Source organism: Octodon degus, unplaced genomic scaffold, assembly GCF_000260255.1.
Source record: "Octodon degus isolate 3935 unplaced genomic scaffold, OctDeg1.0 scaffold00075, whole genome shotgun sequence".
Lineage (NCBI taxonomy): Eukaryota > Metazoa > Chordata > Mammalia > Rodentia > Octodontidae > Octodon > Octodon degus.
This window is the reverse complement of record NW_004524651.1, coordinates 6,685,229-6,708,231: the sequence shown is the minus strand read 5'-3', so window position 1 is coordinate 6,708,231 and position 23,003 is coordinate 6,685,229. Positions and strand designations below refer to the sequence as shown.

The window sequence follows — 23,003 nt, the reverse complement described above, 5'->3', positions numbered from 1 at the left end:
GCCCAAAGTGAGTTCAATTGTTTAAAAAGAATGTTAAGGCTGAAGACCTTTTCAGTTAACCTGGTCAGGTGAGACCCAATGTCCAAAAGCAGCCCGCCTACTGTCACCAGCTTCTTAGCAACAGCCGTGGGCCTCCAGCGACCCTCAGGACTCTTCACCGTTCCCCATCATTGTCCCTGAGTAACCTAACCACGGCAGAGTCACGGTGCCACCAGACATGCCCCCAGGGTGAGTTCATCCTCCTTACCATTGCCTTTGTGACAAACCAGATGTGGTGGATCCAAGGTGACACCCTGAGGCGACGCCGCAGGTGGACACCCCAACTTCTACCCCTTACTCTGCCACTTTCCTACAGCTTGTGCCCTGCTCCTGGACTTTGCACGAAGCAAAGGCTGGCAGCACCACCACCCACTCTTGGTTCCCTTGTTAGAAAGCCATACCATGGCCCTGGGTTACCAGCATCATTACTTACTGTGTCTATTTTCATTTTTCATAGCTGTCCCAACTAAATCAGAGTTGGCAGTGGAAATTTTGGAGAAAGGTCAGGTCCGGTTTTGGATGCAGGCTGAGAAGCTGTCTGGCAACGCCAAGGTCAACTACATATTTAATGAGAAGGAAATCTTTGAAGGACCGGTAGGTTTCATATATTGTACATTTTTATTTTTTTATTTTATGTATTTGATTTTTTTTCCGGTACCGGGGATTGAACTCAAGACCTTGCACTTGCCAGGCAAGCACTTATTCCATTGAGATATCTCCCCAACCCTATTTTATATATTTGGTACAGGGTCTCACTGCACAGCTCGGACTCATAGTGATCCTCCTGTGTCAGCCTCCCCAGTGCTGGGATTACAGGTGTGTACCACCACACCTGGTAGTATAAATTGGTTCTGAAGAATAATAGTTTATGTATTTGGTACCATTGCAGCTCGGACTCGTAGTGAACCTCCTGTCTCAGCCTCCTCAGCACTTGGATTACAGGCATGTACCACCACACCCGGACTTCACAGCTGACTCAGTGCACCTGGAGGCAGAGCTGGTGCAGCCTGTGGTGTCAGGGATCGAACCCCAGTCCTTGTGCTTCCTTAAGCAGGCACTTAGACCACTGAATTATCTCCACAGCCCCATTGTACATTTTAAAATTATTATTGTAGAGCACACTGAGGATGCCCTATAGGAATATGGATAAATTGTCATGAACCTTGCTGACTAATGAGGTAGGGTGGTTTACTTTATTACAATTTTTTTAAAGAAATGAAGGGAATCCACAGATTGGCTCTATCATCTCATCCAAGTGGAACACTTCTGAGGGTGAAAGGGAACACTATTAATAATTTTCCTAGGATCACAGCCAAACCAAGCTGCCTCATGCAAAGTAGGAAGCATGGTCACCATGTGAGCTGCCCATATCCACTGCCTCCCTGGGTGAGCGCTGCCCATGGGCACCTGCATCCCAGAGGCCAGACCTTGTTTTGTCTGTTCTTAATGAGTTATTTAAAAGATGTAGGTTACCCGCGTCAGAAACCCAGCCAACCTGCTGCATTGTATGGGGAAAGCAAATTCTTTATCCAAAGGCTTAGAACAAGCAGTATTTTCATTGCCTTTTTTGGCAACAAATGAAGTATGTCCTTAACTGTCAAACTTTTTTTGTGTGTGTGTGGTACCAGGGATTGAACTCAGGACTTTATGCTTGCCAGGCAAGCACTTATGTCACTGAGCTATGTCCCTGGCCTTGTCAAAACTTTAGACTCAGGATGAGTGGCACATCCTTACAGCTTTGGGACACATGACTGGGTATGTTCTGTGGACTTCTCGTCTCTCTGTGTGCGCCCACATGTCAGCTTGCCCATGTGAACGCAGTTTCCGCTGCTGAGGATGTAGTATCCAGGCCCCCTCGCCCTCCCAGAGCCACCAGGAAGATGGTTTGGGCAGCACCCCGTGCCCTGAGGAGAGCTCAGGACCCTGGCACCGCAGGCAGTGCAGGAGCAAGAACTGGGCCCGGCTAGAGACTGGCTCCCAGCAGGGCATCTGGGCTGTGAATGGCACAGAGCTGAGCCTTCATTCTGTCCTGTATTTTATAGCAAAACTTCATCAACCCAGATGGATGCAGATTTGTGCTGTCTGCACAGGCCCTGAAATTCACCTTGCGCTGAGGAAGAGAGTTGTCCAAACAGAAGAGCTGGCAAGGGCTGTTTCAGCTCATTAAGAGCAGGGTCAACGGCTGAAGAGAGTTTTTAGTCACGTGCTACCAGCAGGTGTTTTGGGCCTGCCTACCCGGCACCTTGCTTGCATTTCCATGTGAACGTTTCCGCGGGGCTGCCTAGAGCTTCCTGCTGTCCTCCTAACTAAAGATAATATTATGTGGAAAGGAAAACAGGAATTTGAAACAAATTTGGATAGCATCTTATGACATGGAATAACCAAACTTTACTTAGACTTAAGAAATTATATCATGAACTATTCAACAATCAATTCTGGTCTAGACCATATATCCATATAATATATTTTCTTCGGAAGGCCAGGGATATAGTTCAGTGACATAAGCTTCTGCCTGGCAAGCGCAAGGTCCCAAGTTCAATCCCCGATACTTCCCTTTGGGGGATACAAAATTCTAAAAATTTGTCAAAATGTATTAAAATTATTATTCTTTGGAGTTGATTGTATTTCACCAGGCTCGTTGTCATCAGGGTAAAATGTCCACCTTACTGTTTTCTCTGTCTGTATCTTTTCACATTAAATGAAGAAATATAAGATGCACATCGATCGCAACACTGGCATAATTGAGATGTTCATGGAGAAGCTGCAGGACGAGGACGAGGGGACGTATACTTTCCAGATCCAGGATGGAAAGGCAACGGGCCACTCCACGCTGGTGCTCATTGGAGACGGTAAGCTCTGCTGGGGGACTTCCTGCCCCCTCTGGACAGGAAGGAGGTCCCCAGAGAGGTAGCAGGATTTGTGTCCCAGTCAAACCCCCATGGCCAAAATGCAGTCCTCTTTTTAAAAAACTTGCTTCATGTTCAGCTGACATCTTTTCACTGGCCATATGTGCAGCGCGTAACGGCTCCCGGCCTCGCCGGGAGTCGGTGCAGGGCCGGAGCGCGCCCTAATCTTTCCTCCCCTCCCCCTTCCCTCCAGCTGCAGGTCTCCCTTTCTTTTGGAAAAGCTCCACCTCCATGTTTCCTATTATCTGTTTTATTTTGCCCTTTAATAATTTCCACTTGTGTCTCTCACGTAAGAGAAACTGCAATGTTCAAGCTTGCGTGTCTCATTTATTTCACTTAACATTATGGCCTCAACTTTATCCTTTTTATCAAAATACAATTTTTGATACATACTTTCCATAGCATTTTATTTTATAAAAATGAATATTTACTTAAAATAACATGAAATTTATCCCCAGCCCTCAAGCAAGACTGCTCTTGATGGTATATATTTTTTAAAAAGCAGGGGCTGGGGAGACAGCCTGGCCATCTAAGTGCCTGCCTGGCAAGCGCGAGGACCCAGGTTCAATCCCCCGTACCACATGCCGCACCACCCAGGACCCTGGGCACACCATGCTGGCCACCAAAACCAGGTGTGGTGGTGCACACCTGTAATCCCAGCACTGGGGAGGTTGAGCCAGGAGGAGCACTACTAGCCTGAGCTGCACAGTGAGACCTTGTACCAAACAAATAAACACATAATAAAAAGCACTTATCCCTAAAATCTTTCAGTGAAAGAAGTTGTAAGACCACCAAGACTGAATCTCAGAAACAAACCATGACATTGTTTAATAGTGTGTACATACTCTCAATTACTTAACTTGAAGAGTAAAACATGCACGAGCATTGCATGTCACTTCTGTGGCTCACACACTATAATTAGATTGCTGCAGTCAGCTGCTTTCGCTACTGTGGAAGCCACCAAGATTTAAGTGTGACATTTAACCAAGGAACGCAAAGGCTGCCACGGATGCTTTTGCAGCATCCAATACTAGTTCACCGTTTCCCAGTTTTATGACCTTGGAAAAGTTACCTAACCTTTCTAAGTCTGTTTCTTCATCTATCAAAGTAAAAACAAGCAGGGTCATCGCAGTGCGTGAGGATCATGATGAGGAATATCTGTCACTTAGCACCGTGGCTGGCATGTGCACTGACACTGTTCAATTCAACTTTATAGTTCTTTGTCTTTCAACTTGTAGTTTATAAAAAGCTCCAGAAAGAAGCCGAATTCCAGCGGCAAGAATGGATCAGGAAACAAGGTAAACTAAGGCGCTGAGTAAGAGGAAATACTCTCACTTTGTATAGAAAACCTTCCAAGATTATTTCCATAACAACTTGAAATGCATAGTATCAATTATGTTAAAAATGCCTAATAAATAAAAATAATTTAAAATATTTATCAAAGATATATACATTAAAATATTTTAAAACTAAATCTGTAATATTGGCCAATTTTATTTCAAACATAAAACACCTTAGGATTTAAGAATGAGCATTGGTTTTGCATTTGTGATTAATGAGGTGATTGCTTATGTCATTAATATTTTATAGGCCCGCACTTTGCTGAGTATTTGAGCTGGGAAGTGACTGGTGAATGTAATGTACTGTTGAAATGCAAGGTAAGAGGTGGATGAAATTTTAATATTTGATACAAGGGAACTAAAGATAAGATAGAACAAGAACAAGAGAAAGGTCAATTTTTTCATCTACATTTGAACTAAAATGATAAGCGACCCATCCTTGCTATTGGGTGTTACAGTAACCATTATATTACAAAACAATTTAAGCTGAATAACATAAAAATGTGGAAAAGCAAAGTGATTGCTCCTATTCATTACCCATGACCTACTTAATAAAGATGTGAGCTCTACGGCCAGGGAGATAGCTCAGTAGAATAAGTTCTTGCCTGGCAAGTGCAAGGTTCTGAGTTCAATCCCCGGTACCGCAAAAAGAAAAAGATATGAGCTCTATTTAAATTATAGGTTGAAGACTGTAAACAGGCAGATCACTACACATTTAAGCTAGTAGTGAGACCCTGAATGCCCTGTAGACCCTTCCCTAAAATACAATCAATCAATCAATCAATCAATCAATCAATTATAGGTTGAGTATTCCTTATCCAAAGTGCTATGGAGCAGAAGCATTCCGATTTTTAGATTTTTTTCTTTTGGAATGCTTGCATATATGTAATGAAGTATGTTGGGGATGTGACTCAGATCTAATATGAAATTCATTTGTTTCATATGCACATAGCCTGAAATAATTTTATGCAATTTTTAAAATATATAACAGTGGAATTTCCCATTTGTGATATCTACTCAGCACTTAGAAAATTTCAGATTGGGAGCGTTTTGGAATTCAGAGTTTGGGGTTTGAGACGGGGTTTGGGCTACCATCAGCCGGGTCTCACAGTGTTTGGGGTTTCAGGCTACATCTATATCTAAGTGGTGGATCTACACCAGAATCATTGGCCTCCATGTTTGGTGGTGAGCTTCTCATGTAAAACAACACAATGACAACAAGAAGAAAGTTTTTGTTTATTTGCTTGTTTGTCTGTTTTTGTTTTGTCTTTTTGAGACAAGGTCTCACTATGCAGTTCAGGCTGGCCTTAAGCTTACTTTGCATCCCAGGCTGGTCTTGAACTCACAGTGATATTCCTGCCTCAGCCTTCCAAGGATTACAAGCATGCAGCACCACGCCCAGCCCAGGAAGGAGAAAGTCTCTGAGAGCCAGGCGCAGAGCACACAGCTGCTTGACAAACAGAGGCTGAGAGGCCCTTCAGGCCAGATAGTCAAACCCTGCGTTCAATTTTTTTTTTTTGTTATTTTCATTTTTAAAAAGTATTGTGGGGTCTAGGGCGATAGCTCTGCAGTCTAAGCACCTGCCTGGCAAGGCAAGGACGCGGGTTTGGTCCCCGGTACCACGTGCTGCACTGGCCGAGGAACCCCGGGCACTTTGTGCCAGCCTCAAACCAGGTGTGGTGGTGCAGGCCTGTAATCCCGCAAGGGGGAGGCTGAGACAGAAGGATGGCTACAAGTCTGAACTGTGTAGTGAGACCCTGTATCAAAAGAATAATAATAATAATAAAATTGTGGAGAAGAAATGGTTGCCAGCAGTTGCATTGTGAGGTTGGGATGGCCAACAGAAACTCCAGAGCAGGATTTGGGACTGGCCGTAGCATGTGGTTGTCATCCTAGGGGTCAGAACCCAAGTGCCCCACTTTCTAGTATGTCCGATAAATTTGAAGGAAAAGTTTACGAGAAACTTGTAAGAAAAATGAGTTCTAGGTTTTGCCCTCTCCGAAAATTGCAAAACTTCTTGAAAGCCCTTCTGCTAGGCTGCAGCTGAAGCCCTTCGGCCCTGGTGATTCCCTTGCCTCTGCCTCCTGAGTGCTGGGACTGTAGATGTGCCAAAGTCAGGTTTTACTGCTGGAAAGCAGATGCTCTTGATTTTCATCCGTGCGTTGGTACCCATTTTATTCTAAACCCCTTTCTCAATTAAAATAGTTTTCCCTTAGAAAGCTGTGCCTTCTGGCTCCAGGCTCAGTACCTTTCCTCTATGCTTTGGTACATTAAAGTTTGGGGTTTGTTTTTTTTCTTTTTCTTTTTTCTTTTTTGACAGAACCGGGGATCAAACTCAGGCCCTTGCGCTTGCCAGGGAAGCGCTTATTCCACTGAGCCATCTCTCCAGCACTGCTTTAGTACATTAAAAACTACTTAGTTTGCCAGGCCTGATGGTGCACACCCATAGTCCCAAGCACTCTGGGAGGCTGAGACAGGAGACAGTTTGAGCCAAGCCTGAGCAACTCAAGACCCCATCTCAAAATGTAAAAGCTTTTCTTTTCCTTCAGAAAAAGGCTTTGGATGTAGCTCTGTGTAAAGGCCTGGCTTCAATCCTCAATGTGGAAAATAAAAGAACCCTACTTATTTCATAAGAAGAATGTCCCCTTAATTCAAAGAGTGTGTTCCCCGTCTAGGTGGCAAATATTAAGAAGGAGACTAATATTGTGTGGTACAAAGACGAGAGGGAGATCTCAGTGGATGAAAAGCATGACTTCAAGGACGGCATCTGTACCCTGCTTATCACAGAGGTAGGTGGCTGTAAGTGTGGGTACCATGTGTTAGGTCCACGCCCTTCATTCTCCTCCAAAGCAGGAAGCCCATTCTGTGATCACCCCGTGCCCTGGGGATTTACCACAGCTATAGGAACCAAAGCTCCCCTCGCTCTGTGGCATGCAAGGTCTCTCAACTACCAACCGGTGCCAAGTGGACTCCGCACTGCTTGGAAGTAGCTCTTCTGAGCCACTTTCCTCATGCGTGAGCAGTGACATGGGCCCTTCTTTGTACATAAGCCTTACACTAACTTCTCTACCAGAAGAAAGATGGCCAGATACGATATTCACTGATGTGCGTGCTTTTACTAACTGCTAGAGCACAGCTTTCAAATGTATATGCTCATTTTCTCTGTAATAAATGAAAGCCTCAGGCAGGCATGGTGGTACATGCCTGTAATCCTTCGAAGGCTGAGGCAGGAGGATTGCCATGACTTCAAGGCCATCCTGGGCTACAAATTGAGGTTAAGGCCAACCAGCCTGCACTGCATAGTGAGACCCTGTCTCAAAAAAAAAAAGGACCTCAATCTCAATTATAGCCATAGAGGGTAAGAATCATAATTATCACCTGGGAAAATGACTACAGGCAGACAAACATTTGAACTGTTCGCCATGGAGGACACTTTCTCAGGTGGCTTTGGTGGCAGTTCTGGGGTCGCAGGCCTTAATGCCAGCACACACTTGGAGCTACACTGAGCTGCACTGCCGTGTATCTGTTCTCCCCTTAGTTTTCCAAGAAAGATGCTGGGTTTTATGAAGTCATCCTGAAAGACGACCGCGGAAAAGATAAAAGCAGACTGAAGCTTGTGGATGAAGGTCAGTTCATGAGTTCTGTGCGCTCGGCGCAGCGTTAGGATCGAGGCCCGAGTGACAAATAAAGACGCGATTTTCCGTCCACAGATTCCAGTTGAATTGAAATTCCAGCAGAGTGAACTACTGGGTTTTTTCCAACATTCTTCACTTTCAGTCTTCGTAGAAGTTGAAAGTATACTTTTGATCCTCAGAGAAGTTATAATTTACAGGTTACTAAGGGATCTGTTTTCATTTTAAATCAGCACTTTTGTTTCACCTCCATAAAAATATTCCAGGATCAAAAGAAAAAGAAAAAAAAAAAAGTTTTGGTGAAGAGCATGTTGGAAAATAGCCCAGAGTAAAAGGGCAGCCAGAAAGATTCATGTATGATGTGTGACACCTCAGAGTTCTTTGCCAAGCAAGAAACAAATTTCCATTTTTCAGAGAGTACTTGGGACAAATACATCAATGTAACAAAAGTCTCCTTGTGATCCCAAATCTCTTAATTTCATTTCTGAACAAGGTCTGTTAAGAATATCACTAACCAACAGCAGAAATCTGTCTTTAATTCCACCGTCTTCCTCTCAGGGAAACCAGTGGCAAAATGTTTAATGGCAAAAGTCACCATCAGGCCAGGGAGGGCCGGGCAGCACAGATGGCTAATTCATTGCGAATTAGTGACCCAGAGAAGAAAGCATCCTGTCTCCTGTCATGTGAGCTAAGGCTTCCTGGGAGTGAGGAAGAGAACTCAAAAGCCAAGACCTCTCACTGTAGCTCCTTCAGTAGAAAGTAAACAAAGTATTAATCACAAAGGATCAGGAGCAAAAGTATCACAGAACACCAAAATAGGCAAAGATCTTTGATAAAAATTTGAGTTATTTCCTCCGAGAGGCCCTAATGAGCAATCAGGCAACAAGTTGTTCCCTGTACAGGACAGGAAATTTTTAAGAGCAGTTTGAGATTTGGGCTGACACTCACGTTCCTGCTAACATTTTGGCTTTGAACCTTTCTTTTCAGCCTTCCAGGATCTGATGACTGAAGTATGCAGGAGGATCGGTAAGCTGACATTTTCTCACACCCAAGGCTTCCTAGTTCTCCTGCTGGGACAGACAGGCATATGGGTGCCTAAGACATGCTGTTCTCTTCTTCCAGCTTTGTCTGCCACAGACCTGAAAATCCAAAGCACCGCCGAGGGCATCCGGCTGTACTCTTTTGTCACATACTACCTGGATGATCTGAAAGTGAACTGGTCCCACAAGTAAGTAATAGAAAGTCACTCACCATGGAGAAACTGTCTCTCCACTGGGGAGAGTAAAGGAAAACAATGGGGGGGGAGAGGAAAGGGTCCCCTTTAGGCAACGACTCTGCTTAATTCTCAGTCTGACTTGAGAACCAAGGTCAGAACCCTGGACCCCTCCCTTGCAGGCCCTCTGCGCTCGTGCTCTAAGATGTGTCCCTGCTCCCAATCATTTTCACAGGGAGCCTCTGGATCCACCCACCTGTGCTGGCCCTGGCTTGCCTCTGCCAGGTGTCCCAAGCCACTCTCTTAGCTGCTGTCTACACCCAGGTCGCACATGCTGTGGTCTAAGAACTGCAGCACTGCGCACCAGACGCCTCTCGTTTCGGGAAGCAGCCCCAGCGTGCAGAGCAGCCGGCAGCGCTGGGCGTCAGCGTGCTTCCTGTGCACATTTGCAGGCTGTGAGTGCTCCGACCACTGACAGGATGGGTGTTTGCACTGGGCAAGTCTGAAAGTCTGCCCCAGGCTGCCTGGGTGGATGGGGTAGAAGAATTGCATTCTAGTGTACCTCTGGAATTTCAAGAGGAAAAATGGTTTCTAAGTCAAACCAGTCGTTCCCTTCCCCACAGCTCCCCTGACCTTTGGGATGCCTTGAGATATCCAGAGCTGGAAGCACACAGAGCTGGTAGAGCTCATCTTTGGGGTGCGGTCACCTTCAGTCCAGGCCTGCCAGGGGTGCTTGAGAGCCCCACTGAAGCTCAGAGATGGTCCTGCAGCAGCCCCAGCGGCACAGGACAGTGATTACTCCTGCTGTGTCTGCAGTGGGTATTGACAGGGTGCTGGGCATTGCTCTGAGCCCTGATGTACCTGTTCTGCTCATCTTCATAACTGCAGTGCAGGGCACTGCAGTGATGAGAAAACCCGGGCTCTCCCGAGGTCACAGAGCCAACGGGTGGGCAAGAGCCATGCCAGGCAGCCTTATGGCATTGCGTACCCATGTGCAAGTTCATGAGGAGTCTAGAATGGCCAGGAGGGAGGGGTGGCAGAAGCGGGCCCGTGGGTGCTCCTTCACAACTGGCAGAGGAGGGACAGTCTGAGGTGCTGTTTGCACAGTAGGTGACCAGCAGTAATGACAATATACGACACATTTCAGAAAGTGACAAGAAGGGCCTTGGAATGTTTCCCCATAGAGAAGTGATTTGTGTTTCAGAAGGTAGATATGCTTAACCTGATTTAAGCGCTACAGAATATATTCATGTGCCAAGAGACAACTTTCCCCACTAATATGTATAATTTTATGTTTTTAGCCATCTGCTGAAAATAAATTTAATGAAAACTTCAGCCAGGGGTGTAGCTCAGTGGTAGAGAGCTTTCCTAGCATGCACAAGGCCCAGCCAGAAAAAGAAAGGTCCAGGTCCAGGTACAGCAGGGCGCGTGACCCAGCTCTGACAAAACAGTTGCTTGTTTTCTTTAAAACAGCTTCATGGGGGCCTGCCCCTTAGCTCAGTTCTTTAAGTGGCTGCTTCAACAAAGCAGTCAGGCTCAGGTTGCTGTGGTTCGATCCCCACAACTCAAGCCAGCCAGTCATGCCTTGAAGGCATTCGGAGGAAAAAAATAAATAAATAAAACAGCTTCAGCTTATGCAGGAAAGTTTACTATTACCATTATTATTCATCATTTCCTGAGCTCTATAAATCCAGTGAAGAACACAAATCTGGCTGCTTTTTTTTTTCTTGAGAATACATTTTAGAAAAGTAATTATCTATGTTATTATAAATCAAATTCTAGGAAGGTCCTCTGACATGTAGAACATTCAAATCTATCAGTCTGAAGAATGAAAGAAATAAAATTATTTGAACCATCAGTCAAAAAGCTTTGTCTCCTCTACAAGAATTATTTGTTCAGAAAAGAGGCATTGTGAATGGGTTTTGAAAAGCTGCCATTAGATGATCGCAGTGCAAACCTCCCTCACTCGGTCTCGTGGCCTCTGTGACCTGTGTGCTTGTGCCTGTGGAGGACGGGGAAGCAGGGATTGTCGCCGCCGTCTTCTGTAGGCATGGTAAAATGAGGGGAAAAAAACCGAAAATGGGTTTTAGTCTTGACTTTGTTCTGATCTTCCACTTTGATCTTAGGCAAGTCATTCAATTTCACAAATCTCAATTGCTGTACATAAAAATAGGACAAAAAACATCTGTTTTAGCTGCAGCGCTTACTGCCCGGCAGGCACCACTCTGCATGGCCGCCAGGCGCTAAAGAGCTCTGGCGTCCTACGGGACAGCTGAGGGCAGTCTTTGTGTCCCGTCCTCTAAGGTGTGCCTATTTCTTGAGTTAAGATGTGCCGGGACATATGAGTTCCTTTACCATGTTATGTATGCTAATTTTTAATATATTTTTAGATATGTAAATATTCTTCAAAGAATGTAGTGCTAGGAGAAAAATGTTAAATATTTGAAAGCTAAAATTTTGTTGGAAAAAACTTTTCTATGTTTTTAAAGTTGTTAATTGCAATTATAAATATAGTACATACTTGTTTCAGAGAATACATTGATAATCTATTACAAAGTCAAAAAGAATATGATATGCTGTAGTTTTATGAGCCATCATGCAACATGCTGGGTACGGCTTTCTAGTCTTTTTTCTCTGTATGATTGTTACTGTGATAAAGTACTTTTGTAAACTGCGTTTTCTTATTTCCTCGCAGTTTTACAGTTTCTTCGTGAAGTTTAGCGACATGGGCCTATCCATCCCTTAGCTCTTCTGTCTAGCGCAGGGGCATGCTAGACAGCGTGGTCACTATCTCTGGGCTGTTTTCCTTAGATCCCCGTTACAGAGCATGCAGAGCCTGCATCTGTTTGTGATCTGCTCCCAAACACTGAGAAACTCACACCAGGGACACAGGCCAGGCCTCGCTCACATTGCCAACCTCTCTGCCTTTCGTTTCTCTCTGTTCCACCACCCACCATATATTTACTTAGGTTTTAAATAGCTTTGCAACAGCCCATGTCAATAGACATCAGCCACACACGCCCCTCTGTACGTGCACTCCAGACCAGGGTATAAAATGTGGTTCATAGTCGTAGATCATCCGCAGGAAGCGTGTAGCAGAAGTCTGTAGCCTGACTGTGTAGCTGTAAAGATGCAGCTAACTCCACGAGAACACAAGGCAAAACCAAGCCGATTTGTGCCCCTGAGATTCATTGGAGCACTTCGCCCTGGGCTGTTTTGAGAGTTAAGTGAATGTTTAGACCCTTAGAGCTCTCTCTCGGAATCCAAAGCTGTGCCTCAGGGGCTACCGTTTCTCCTAAGCAGAATATCAGCAGATGCGGATCTTAGGTTTTCTGAAGCCTATAAAAGTTTATGGTAAGACCTTTGCTAAGAGATGGAGGACCACAATGCTGTGCAGAAAAGCAGAGAATAACAGTGCTTTCTTTGATTTGAAACAGTGGGACTGCTATTAAGTACACAGACAGAGTCAAGAGCGGGGTCACCGGGGAGCAGATCTGGCTACAAATCAACGAGCCCACTCCAAATGATAAAGGGAAGTATGTCATGGAGCTCTTTGATGGCAAAACCGGACACCAGAAAATGGTGGACCTTTCTGGACAAGGTAAACAAGCCTGCTGCAGGCTCAAGATTGCTATGGAAAAGCAGATCTTTGTAGTTTTTCTTAAAAGAGACATGAAGGGGTTTATTAGGTAGAAATTTAGAAGTACACATTCAAAGACATGGGTACTTGAGAGAGAAATATGCTATAGTTTGGAGCTGGTAATATTTGCATATTTTTTGGCAGTGGAAATCTGGAGGATTTCTAAATCTGTAGAATATTCTGTCTCAGTCTTGGTTTACAGGGAAAAAGATGACTCCCTTACAGAAAGAGCTGTACGGGTGAAAGATGTGAGTGCCACCGTTTGGTTTTGGTTTTTTCAATAGGTGACCTAAAATGTTTTGTCTAAAAATATTTTTGTTTCCTTATCATAAAATCAAGTTTCTGACCTTTACTTCATCAACTGAGGTAACTTATAAAGTTAAGAATGTGGGGTATGATCGGTCCAGAAGTCTGAACAAACCCAGGGGACAGTGGCATGGTGTCCTCAGGAGATTCTGACGATGTCCTAGGGTTGCCTGCTCCTTACAATATAACTTCTAGCTATGATTTCCTACCCTCCTTTGTACCTACCTTTGTCGTTTTCTCTCTTACCTCTCCCCCACCCTGAGACTGTCTCCCTAAGGCTTTGACCCCTTCTTAAGGGGTGCAGGAGGGCCAAGGACCCACTTTCTTATAGCTGCTTCAGGTGGAGGCGAGGCTGGCTGCTGCCTGCTCGGAGGGAAGCCTCACCCTGGCTGAGCCAAAGGACACAAAGGAAGATGGGGCTTACTTTGTGCTTTGACAAACCATCATTTTTTGATAGTCTGGAAAACGGCAAGTCCTTGACACTGAAGCTTTATTTTATAACCACAGCTAAATATTTTAAGTATAATATTGATGAATCGTAGCTCAAAAAATTGTAGGAGTCAGACAAAATTAGGCAGCATTTGGCATAAGGCTTTTATCTTTGATATGAACCCAGGTACAACGGGAGAGTTGAAAAGCATATAGATCATTTGTGTTTTGTTAAAGAAATCTAATGTTCTTTTATTTTAATATAACAACGGCAAAGAAATACACAACATAAAGATTTCTATAATTTTATGGCCATTGTGCCATTAAAACGTTTACTCTAGGACGCAGAGCTTGGACCCGACCCCTGTTTGTACATCTGAAGACCTGCTATCCTAGCTGGCTCCAGAGCATATAAACATACAAGATCTGAAGTAGATAGCAGAACATTAGCTTATAGCACAAAGGCAACAACGCTTAGAGTAGAAGATTTATATCACCGTACAGACAGACAGCCTTCCCGAGGGGGCTCCTTGAAAGTGCATTAGAATAACATAATGGCGCTCTCCCATACTACGGGGTGTTCTGCTACATTTCTGCAGAACTCGTGGAACTGAGAGCCACAGCTTCTGCGGCTATGTCCCGGTACAGCTGCCAGCCATGCGTGGCTGCTATCATAATAGAGCCCCTTTTTATATCATTTTTTAAAAATTTCCTGCTTGGTGTTTAAGACTTTTTTTTTTTTTTTTTTTTTGTATTTTAGAGAAGGGTCTATAGGGGGTTTAGGGTCTCACTACTAGATTGGACTTGTAGTGATTTGCCTGTTTACAGCCTCCCAAGAGCTGGAATTATAGGCACGCACAGTCTCAGTTGCCAGCATGGTAGGCCTAGAGATCAAACCCTGGCCTCTGCGCCTGCTTGCAGATGCTTTAGTATGCTGAGCTATTTGGCCAGCCCTTAAAGCTAACTCATAGCAAGACTTGTGCTCATCAAAATGTGCGTGTGTGTGTGTGTGTGTGTGTGTGTGCATGTGTGCGTGTGCTTGTGTGCGTGCGTGTGCATACCAAGATCAGTGAAGGCTCTTCAGAGGTAATACTTTTAGGCCCAGGTGAGGAGCCTTCTAGCTCCTCTAGTTTTTCCTAGAAAACCTAGTCTTTTCAAAAAGAACTGGAAGTGGAAAGAAGCCATTGCGTTGGTGATGTCAGAGAACAAAATGTCAACGATGAAGCTTGAGAACCCAGTGACTCAGTGACTCACAGAAGGGCGGCAGCTGTGACTGAGCAGGGCCACCCTCCCCCTGGGTATGGCAGAGGAGTGGACCTAGGAGACGACACCGGGCACGAGCAAACGGGCACGCACACCACTGCCCCGAGCCCCTCTCTGGGTAGAGTTTTCTGACACACCGGCACAGGGCGATTGGCCTCTCCCCCAGCAGCCGGGGGCCCCACTTTAGGGAACCCACCTGTTCTCATGCTCCCACTGATGGCAGGGCATCTGGCAGAGCGAAGCCCTGCGTTGGTCTGGTTGTGTAGTCCTGGCTGGGAGCTCAGGCCCTCCAGGTGACAATACCTGGGCCTGGCGCCGGGAAGCCTGACTACACCTGTGCGCAGGAAGAGACATAGTGCTGTGTGCGTCTCCCCTTGACCCCCAAAACCGCACTCCTAGAGCACAGAGGAGCTGAAAGTGCAGATGAGGGTGCCTGGTGTTCCACTCCTCGTCTCAGCCCCACCAGGGGATGTCGGGAGTGCCCCTGCACCCCTCCAAGGCTGGAGCTTGAGGCACCCTCTCTCAGAGTTAGTGGTTGCCACACAGACGTGCTAGCTGTCCAACAGGAGCCTGTGACATCAAGTGTAATTCCTAAGAGGCAAGTTTTTGTCGCTCAGGATGTGTAACAGACAACCAGCTTCTATTTGAAACAGACCCATTCACATTTTTCTTGAGTGGACCTAATCTCTGCCTTTTGACCTAACGGGCTCAGCTAAAAACCTCTAAAGCTACCCTCCCGACTTTTCTGCCTAGAAATGCAGAGCGCGTCCGTGTGTTAGGTGTGACCCAGCACAGCGACCTTGCCGCGTGAGCGTGGTGCAGGGCCCGTGCGCGGAAGTGCGCAGTCAGTTCTGGCGAGCAGATCCTAACTGTGCTTTTTTTCTCTTAAAGCGTACGACGAGGCCTATGCTGAATTCCAGAGGTTAAAGTAAGTGCCCGTCCTGGCAAATGCCACTGCGTGCAGCAACCTCCCTGGGACCCTGGGGCTGAGCGCTGGAAAGAGTCCTTTGTCCCGAGAGTGCCACCACAGTGCACAGCCGGAGGTCCCGGGCAGTGAGAGGCAGCCCAGGTCAGCTGGCTCTAAGTAGCGCTCAACACAGTCTTCTTTGTTTCTCTGTCTGTTTGTCTCTCTCAACCTCAGACAAGCCGCCATCGCGGAGAAAAGTAAGTAGGCCGCTGCATGTGGACCGGAAATGGGCTTTCCTCTGCTCCTAGTAAGGCTGCGGAGGATGGGCGGGGAGACAAGTGGTGTTCTGGCTTCCCTCCCTTCCTGGCAGACCCCGAGGTCTGGCATTTGCTTTCACTTTGGCCTGGCTGGTAGGCATGTCTAGGGAGAGAAGTCTCGGGTTACACTGTGCAGTGTCCCCCAGCCAGCCCAGGACACTCTGAGGAATCCCCTGACTGCAAATCACGGGACAGATTGTTGGACACAGTGTAGCGGGAGAAACTCAGGCAGTGTGAGAAAAGAAATGAAACATTGTGAGTCTGACAGCGGGTAAATCCCTGCAGGCTGTCTCCAGCCAGTGCTGGGCCCAGCCTTGCCTGAATGGGCCCTTTATGCTTCTCTGCCCGGCGCAGCGGCCAGCATGCAGCTCACGGTGTGCTCCCGCTGTCCCTGTCGCCATCTGCTTCCCTTGGAGAGATCTGTTGAGAACCCCAGCCGCCCTGCCCAGCCGCAGAATCCCAAGAGCCTGGGGCTAGGCCAGTGCATTGATTTGGTTTCTTTCTCAAAACATTGGATACAACTCTAGAGCCAAAGCCAAGCCCAACCGAAGGAGAGCAGGGGAGGCAGAATCAGGGGTGTTGTCACCCTTCCTGCCCCAGGCTCTCCAGGGACTCTGAGCCTCCATGCTGTGCTCCCCTCTCTGTCCTGGCTCAGGGCCAGTGTCCCTGAGGTGCTCCGCGGTCAGGGCAGTGCCCACCTGGCCGCAGAGCGGGTCAGGAGCTTCCTGGAGCACTGGGCAAGCCCCTGTCAGCCAAGCTAAGCCCCTGTCACCTGGCCTTCCAGGTGACACTGGTAGAGCTAGAAGAGGCACAGGGTCCTCTGCTCTGAGACTTTTCTCCTGAATAAGCCAGGCATGCTCACTTTGAACACAGTCACCCGCCCTTCCCTGTTCCCCTCCTCCTCTGGGGGACACAGGAATCCAAGCAAGCAGGGAGCAGCTCTGCTCACCCAGAGTCCATGGGTGTCATACTAACTGCACCCCCACGCCACACCTTCAGGGTGCTGAAATGTCACTTGGCGGGTCATGGGGAGCCGCTGGTGTAATGTCCTCAGCAGGAGGAAGCAGTGTGGTGTCAGCTCAAGCTTCAGCTGACTTTATGGAGCAGGGAGTTGTAGAAACCAGGATAGGGAGTCTCAGATTAACTGGCCCAGAAGTCGTGAGGCTGTCAGGGCCAGAGAAGAGGCCCAGCACGCATTACAGGAAGGCCCCTTCCCCGAGGGCTCTGGCATGTGCACTGGCTGAGGGCACCATAATGGATTTCACGCCGTCCCGGCCCTGCTGCTCAGCCGTGGACGGTGGCCTGCACATGCCTGCTAGGTATCCCAAGGAGACCAGACAAGGAACCGTGAGCAAAGGCCTTGGAGGAAGCCGGCTTGCTCGGGCCTCACCCCCCCCCATTTCCCTTCTGTCATGCCCCTCCGTGGGACCCCAAGAAGAGGCCACTTCAGGCCCCAGCCTGTCCCAGAGGAGCCTGTCCACTCCTCAGCTTAGCTCTGCTCCACTGCCGCAGGGTCAGGTGCAGAGCAGGTCCCCCTGGGACACTGTCATCCTGAGCTGGTCTTTCCTTATGGCTGGCAGCACCCACTCATGCTACGTGTGGATAAAGGAGGGTTAAAGCCCACAGCTGCTGGGGCATTTTCTTTTGCATATTGAAAAGAGCTTGTATGGTTGGCGTAGATTGTGCGGGATACTGGTCCATGTGCATCAGACATCTTAAATCTTTTTGGTCCCCTTTCCCTACAGCCCTCCCTGCTCCCTCCAACTCTTCTTCCTGATCCTATTTACCAAAGCCCTGTTTTCACTTTTTTCTCCAATTCTCTCTTTTAAAAAACAAACAAACAAAAAAATCCCTTTTCTCTTTCTTCCCACGTCCCCGCCTCCATCTCTTGTTATCCTTCCCACTGGAAAAAGATCTTCCCACTCCCTGTTATCACTTGGTGTTTTGCACTGCGTTTGTGCTTTGTGTCTTGAGCCCTGTAGGAAGCATCTGTCAGGAGAGGGAAAGCTGAGTTGAGTTTGTCCCCAATCATCTAATGGAGGCATCACTGTGCATGCAGTGACTAACAGAAATGCCTGTGCTTGCAGATCGTGCCCGCGTGCTGGGCGGGCTCCCCGACGTGGTCACCATCCAGGAGGGCAAGGTGAGTGCGAGGGAGGGGCCCTGCCCAGCCATGTCCCTTCTGTGAAGATGACGTGTGCCAGGCCTCTCTCTGACTTCCAGCTTGACCAGAATAGCCAAACACCCGGTGGAAATTCGGCCCTCTTTGCAGTACTCTTAATGCTTGGTAGGCCAAGCCTCAGCAAGGTTCCCCCTGTAGGCCGGTGTGGGCCACTGGCTGTCTCCCCACAGTCCCCCTCTAAGGGTCACAAAGTGCAGGTGTTGCATCAGCGCCCCATGAAAACAAGAGGCTCTAGCACAGCAGGGTGTAGACAGACCACACCATCCAGCTGGAAATTCATCTCTCTCTGATTGTATTTTAAATAGCCATTGCCCGGTGTAATAATCTCCCTAAGAGTTTCAGTAAAAGGAGTTTAACTCAGCAGCCTTGGGCAGAGAGACCTAGGGGAGCACAAGCCCTTTGCCTCCAGAGCAGGGCCCTCGGGTCAGGACTGGGGAGCCCATCAGGCTGATGAAGGTGCCTGAGCCAGCTCCTCCCCAACGCCCCAAGCTGCTCTTGCTTCAGCTCTTTCGGTTTCCTCCGGACTCTGGGTTGCCCTGAGAATGGAGAGAGAGGGAGGGAGCCCCTCAGCTCTAGGATGCAAATCTGAAGTGTGGAATGGAGGTTTTCCTGAGGCTTAATGTGTTTGCTAGGTTTGTGTTTAATGTAGTTAAGTTTTAACCCCCGAGTAATCAAAATTCCCCAAATCATATGCCTGGACTGCTCCGAGTTATTTAACAGTAATGATTTGACTCGGGGCTTTCTTTTTCAAATACATTCACAGAATAATTCAGTGTGCGATGCTGACTGATGGTGGGGTGGATGCAGGGTTCTTGGCCCCCCATCATCTTCCCTGCCCACCATGCGCACGGCAATCTGGGCCAGCCAGAGAAAGACACTTAGGCTCTTAGTCTGTCGCCAGCCCTCATTCTTTCTTGTTATTGCTGGGTTTTGGAAACAAATTGAAGTATAGAGCTTAAAATGTGAAGTGAGCTCAATGTTATTGCCAGCCAGGGCAGGGAAGGACCACGGTGAAACATCATGACAGCTGTCAGAAACGTGTAACGGAGAAGGGGTCTCGACAGCACGCCCCCAAGCAGTCCGGCAGTTTCTGGGGGAAAGGTGAAGCATGCATTCACCAGTCTGGAGACTACACGGGCACGAGCCTTAGGAGCACGGATGGACCTGGCGCTGTCCTCAGCCGTGGAAGCCAGCTGGTGATGGAGCCGCAGCTGGGGTAGCCCGGGGGGCGATACGCTGAGGGGAGAGGCCACTCCAGTAGTTCACCCACGGGAGATCCATTTCCATGGCATTTCCAAGATGACAAAACTTCCGCGATGAAAAGCAGAACCAGTGGTTGCCCAGTTAGGAAGAGGCTGGGAGATGGGAGGAGGGTAGCCAAGGGCCTGATGAGAAAGGGACAGCTGTGAGTCTCCAAAGCACCTGCACCCTGGAGAGGGGGAAGCAGAACCAAGCCCGCCCACCAAGGCAGCTGAGTGTGGACAGGTGGGGGAGGGCTAGGTTTAGCAGCAGTCGTGTCCGTATCAGGGCCCTGGCAGGCGATGCGGCGTGCAGGGCCTTTATTACTGTTTAAGTGTGTGTGCGCCTAGGAGCATCTAAACATGTTTTCAGTTGAAAAAATACAAGGTAAAGTAAAACTCTTGCCTACGTAGATAGGAGGTTTGGGGCCCAGGCAGGGATATTTATTTAGGGTGTGCTTCAATGGAGAACTCTGCAGCCACCATGCATGGCCTGGGGAACTGGAAAATGACAATTAGTGACAGTTAGTGATGTTCTCTGGAACAGCTGTTCCAGGGCTCTGGGATGCAGAGGTGGGCACAGTGATAACTGGACAGGGAGACTCCTCAGCACAAAGGCCGGTGGGTATATGCGAAGAGAGTGGGGGTGGGAGAGAACTCCCCGTGGGCATGAGGACAGGGCACCCCAAAGCCCCTGCCTCAGAACCCACTGAGTCATTGCGGCTCTAATTCCCAGCAGAGTGTCCCTCTGCCCCACCACGTGTCTGATGCGTCCCCTTCCCTCCCACATCGCAGGCTCTCAATCTCACCTGCACTGTGTGGGGCGACCCGGCACCCGAGGTTTCCTGGCTGAAGAATGAGCGGCCGCTGGCCTCCGACGAGCACTGCAGCCAGCGCTTCGAGGGCGGAAAGACGGCCTACTTCAGCATCGCGGGCGTGAGCACTGCCGACTCGGGCAAGTATGGGCTGGTAGTCAAGAACAAGTACGGCACAGAGACCAGCGACTTCACGGTCAGCGTGTTCATCCCTGAGGAGGAGGCCCGGGGCACCACGGCCGACCCCCAGAAAGGCGCCCCAAAGTCCAAGTGAGCAGCAGCCTGCAAGGGGCGGGAGTCAAGAAGAGCCAAGATGACCTCCTGTGTGTGTGTGCCTGCAAGTGGGTGTGAGTGGGTGTGCGTGTGTGAACAGTGTGGGGCAAGGACAGGGAAGTACAGCCAGTGTGGTGGTGCACGCCTGCAATTCCAGCACTCGGGAGGCCGAGGCAGGGGGATGTCAGAGAGTTCTAGGCCAGACTGGCTGCATTACATAGTGAGACCTTGTCTAATTTTTTAAAAAAAATAATAGTCCTCTGACTTTTTTGCACTGAGTGCTGACCTGGGAGAAAAATTGTCAAATTTTTTATTCCTATTTAGAAAAGAAAAGAAAAAGAAAAATCACCAACTACTAAAACTTTGTTCTTTACCTGCAAATTATGAGTTGAAAAAATCCTGCTGGTGTCACAAATAATAGGAAAAAGCCAGAGTAGTATGGAGGGATGTGTGTGGTGGTCAGAGATCGGAGGGTGTGGTATGCAACGCAGCTCTGCCCGGGTCCCAGAAGATGGCCCGGTGCTGGAGGCTGTGTGTGCGTGCATGTCGGGATCCACGTGCATTGACTCTGTTAGAAGCCCAGGCCTGGGCCTCCTCACTCCCAATAAACCATGCCCAGCTCCTTCTGTGTCTCTGTGTTTCACAGCTCCATGCCTTGGTCGGTGGCCTTGGGTGGCCCTGCAGCCCCTGCCTGATACTGCTGGGTCCATGTGCCCACTCACACTCCTGCTGGTGAAGCAGGACTACAATGTGGCCATGGGGCCAGAGTGGGCACCGTGCTGTCACTGCCCTGGCCCATCACCTGCTCTGGGACTCACGCCCCGCTCCAAGCTTGGGGCCCCAAGGACTGCTCTCTGCAGGAGTGCGCTCCAGACCCCACGGGCACCCCAGGTGAGGGCCCTGGGGCAGAGCTCCTCCAGTCCCCCCATGATGAACTTGACTGCTCTGGGCTCTGAGGGGTTGGCCCTGGCTCCTGCTGCACCATCCCGGCCAGCTGGGAAGAGGGGCAAGCACACTCTTCTGTTGGAACCATCTCCTCAGGACAGCTCCACTCCCGCCAGCTTCCCTGCACAGTCCCCTTCCCTGCAGCCTGCGAGCACCCTGATCACCCCTGAGGGCCAGCAGCCTTGGAGAAGGAGTTCACACACATGAGCCAGCCATGGTGCCGCACATCTGTGACCCGGCACCCCGGAGGCTCAGGCAGAAGCATCACTGAGAGCTTGAGTCGAGACTGGACTGCACCGTGAGACATACACATACATCACATGACCTTGGGGACACATTCAAACACAGGGCAGGGCCAGAGTAGAGGTGTAGTAGGCTGGGAGTGGGGTGGGGGCTCCTAGGCACCTTCAGGCCAGAAAGTTGCACACCATGGACTGACCCAGCTGGGAGTCCAAAGCTGCCATGGTGACAGAGGATAAGGCCCTGGCAGGCATGAGATGCTGCCCCAGCCTTGGTCAGGTGGTGCTGGGGATGGGATCTGAGGTGTCCCCAAGTGTGTGCATCAGAATCTGGGTCTCAGAGAGGGGCTCCTGGTGGGGCCTCCAAGGAGGGAGGCATCCCTGTGGGTCTCATTTGTGCTCTGCAGTGGGGGCTGCCATTTCCCGATGCTCCCAGGAGTCCGGGCTGGCCAGGAGAGCATCCCTCCCCCACACCCCACACCACCTGCCGGTCCTCGGCCAGAAGTCAGGCCAGTGGAGTTGCCCAATCTTGCACTTCAGACTCCAAGACCGTGAGCTAAGAACCTCTTTCCTTTAGAGAGTTACCAGCTTCAAGTGTTTTATCAGAGTAACAGAAACATAGACTACTCCAAGGTAGTACCCACCTGTAATCACAGCGCACCAGAGGCTGAAGCAGGAGAATCACCTCACCTACATAGTGCATTCCAGGCCAGCCTGCACCACATGACAAGCCCCTGTCTCAAAAATAAAACAAAATGGCCTAATATGGCAGATGGCAGAGTTGCCTAGGGCTCAGATGGACCTAGAGGAAGGTGGGTGGCCGGAAGCAGCCTGAAGTTGTCCCTGCCTTGCCGGTCAGGCTGCCTCTGGACAGGTGACCCAGAAGGAAGACGCCACCAAGAGGGCACTGCCAAGGAGCTGAGCATCAATGTTCCCAGCACAGGTCTCCCAGGGCACGAGGCCCTGACTCCCCAGTGACTACACCCCACATCCCTGAACTACCAGCCCCAGTGTGGGAGGGGGGTACGGGGGAGTGGAGCAGGGCATGGCCAGGAGCAAAGGACCTTGGGTCACGTGAGCAGAGCTGCAGCCCGTGCTGAACTGTGTGAGACTCAGGAAGTCAAAGCGCCCTGTCACCAGGGGCTGGACGGCCAAGGTGACCAGGAGAGAAATGACAGTTGCGTTCAGAGCTCTGCAGGCTGGGACTGGGTTTCTCAGGCCCTCAGCGCTGAGGGTTGCTTCAGACCATAGAGTGACCAATTAAATCACCTATGTCTTGGTTTGGTAGCTTAGGTACAAGCTGCTATTTCTAACCAAGA

General features: G+C 48.9%; 1 protein-coding gene across 2 annotated transcripts in view; it reads left to right on the top strand.

The window, feature by feature from the left end:
- Window positions 1-20,697, top strand: part of Myom1 (myomesin 1) — a 137,162-nt gene extending 116,465 nt beyond the window's left edge. For both annotated transcript variants that reach the window (XM_004635793.2, XM_023720381.1), the window contains 13 exons: window positions 497-633; window positions 2,744-2,888; window positions 4,184-4,243; window positions 4,536-4,603; window positions 6,961-7,074; window positions 7,824-7,911; window positions 8,905-8,943; window positions 9,040-9,145; window positions 12,568-12,731; window positions 15,660-15,696; window positions 15,910-15,932; window positions 18,080-18,135; window positions 20,208-20,697. In XM_004635793.2, coding sequence (XP_004635850.1) covers window positions 497-633; window positions 2,744-2,888; window positions 4,184-4,243; window positions 4,536-4,603; window positions 6,961-7,074; window positions 7,824-7,911; window positions 8,905-8,943; window positions 9,040-9,145; window positions 12,568-12,731; window positions 15,660-15,696; window positions 15,910-15,932; window positions 18,080-18,135; window positions 20,208-20,501 — 1,331 coding nt within the window. In that variant the 3' untranslated portion in view covers window positions 20,502-20,697. The remainder of the gene's footprint in view (window positions 1-496; window positions 634-2,743; window positions 2,889-4,183; window positions 4,244-4,535; window positions 4,604-6,960; window positions 7,075-7,823; window positions 7,912-8,904; window positions 8,944-9,039; window positions 9,146-12,567; window positions 12,732-15,659; window positions 15,697-15,909; window positions 15,933-18,079; window positions 18,136-20,207) is intronic.
- The last annotated feature ends 2,306 nt before the right edge of the window (window positions 20,698-23,003 follow it).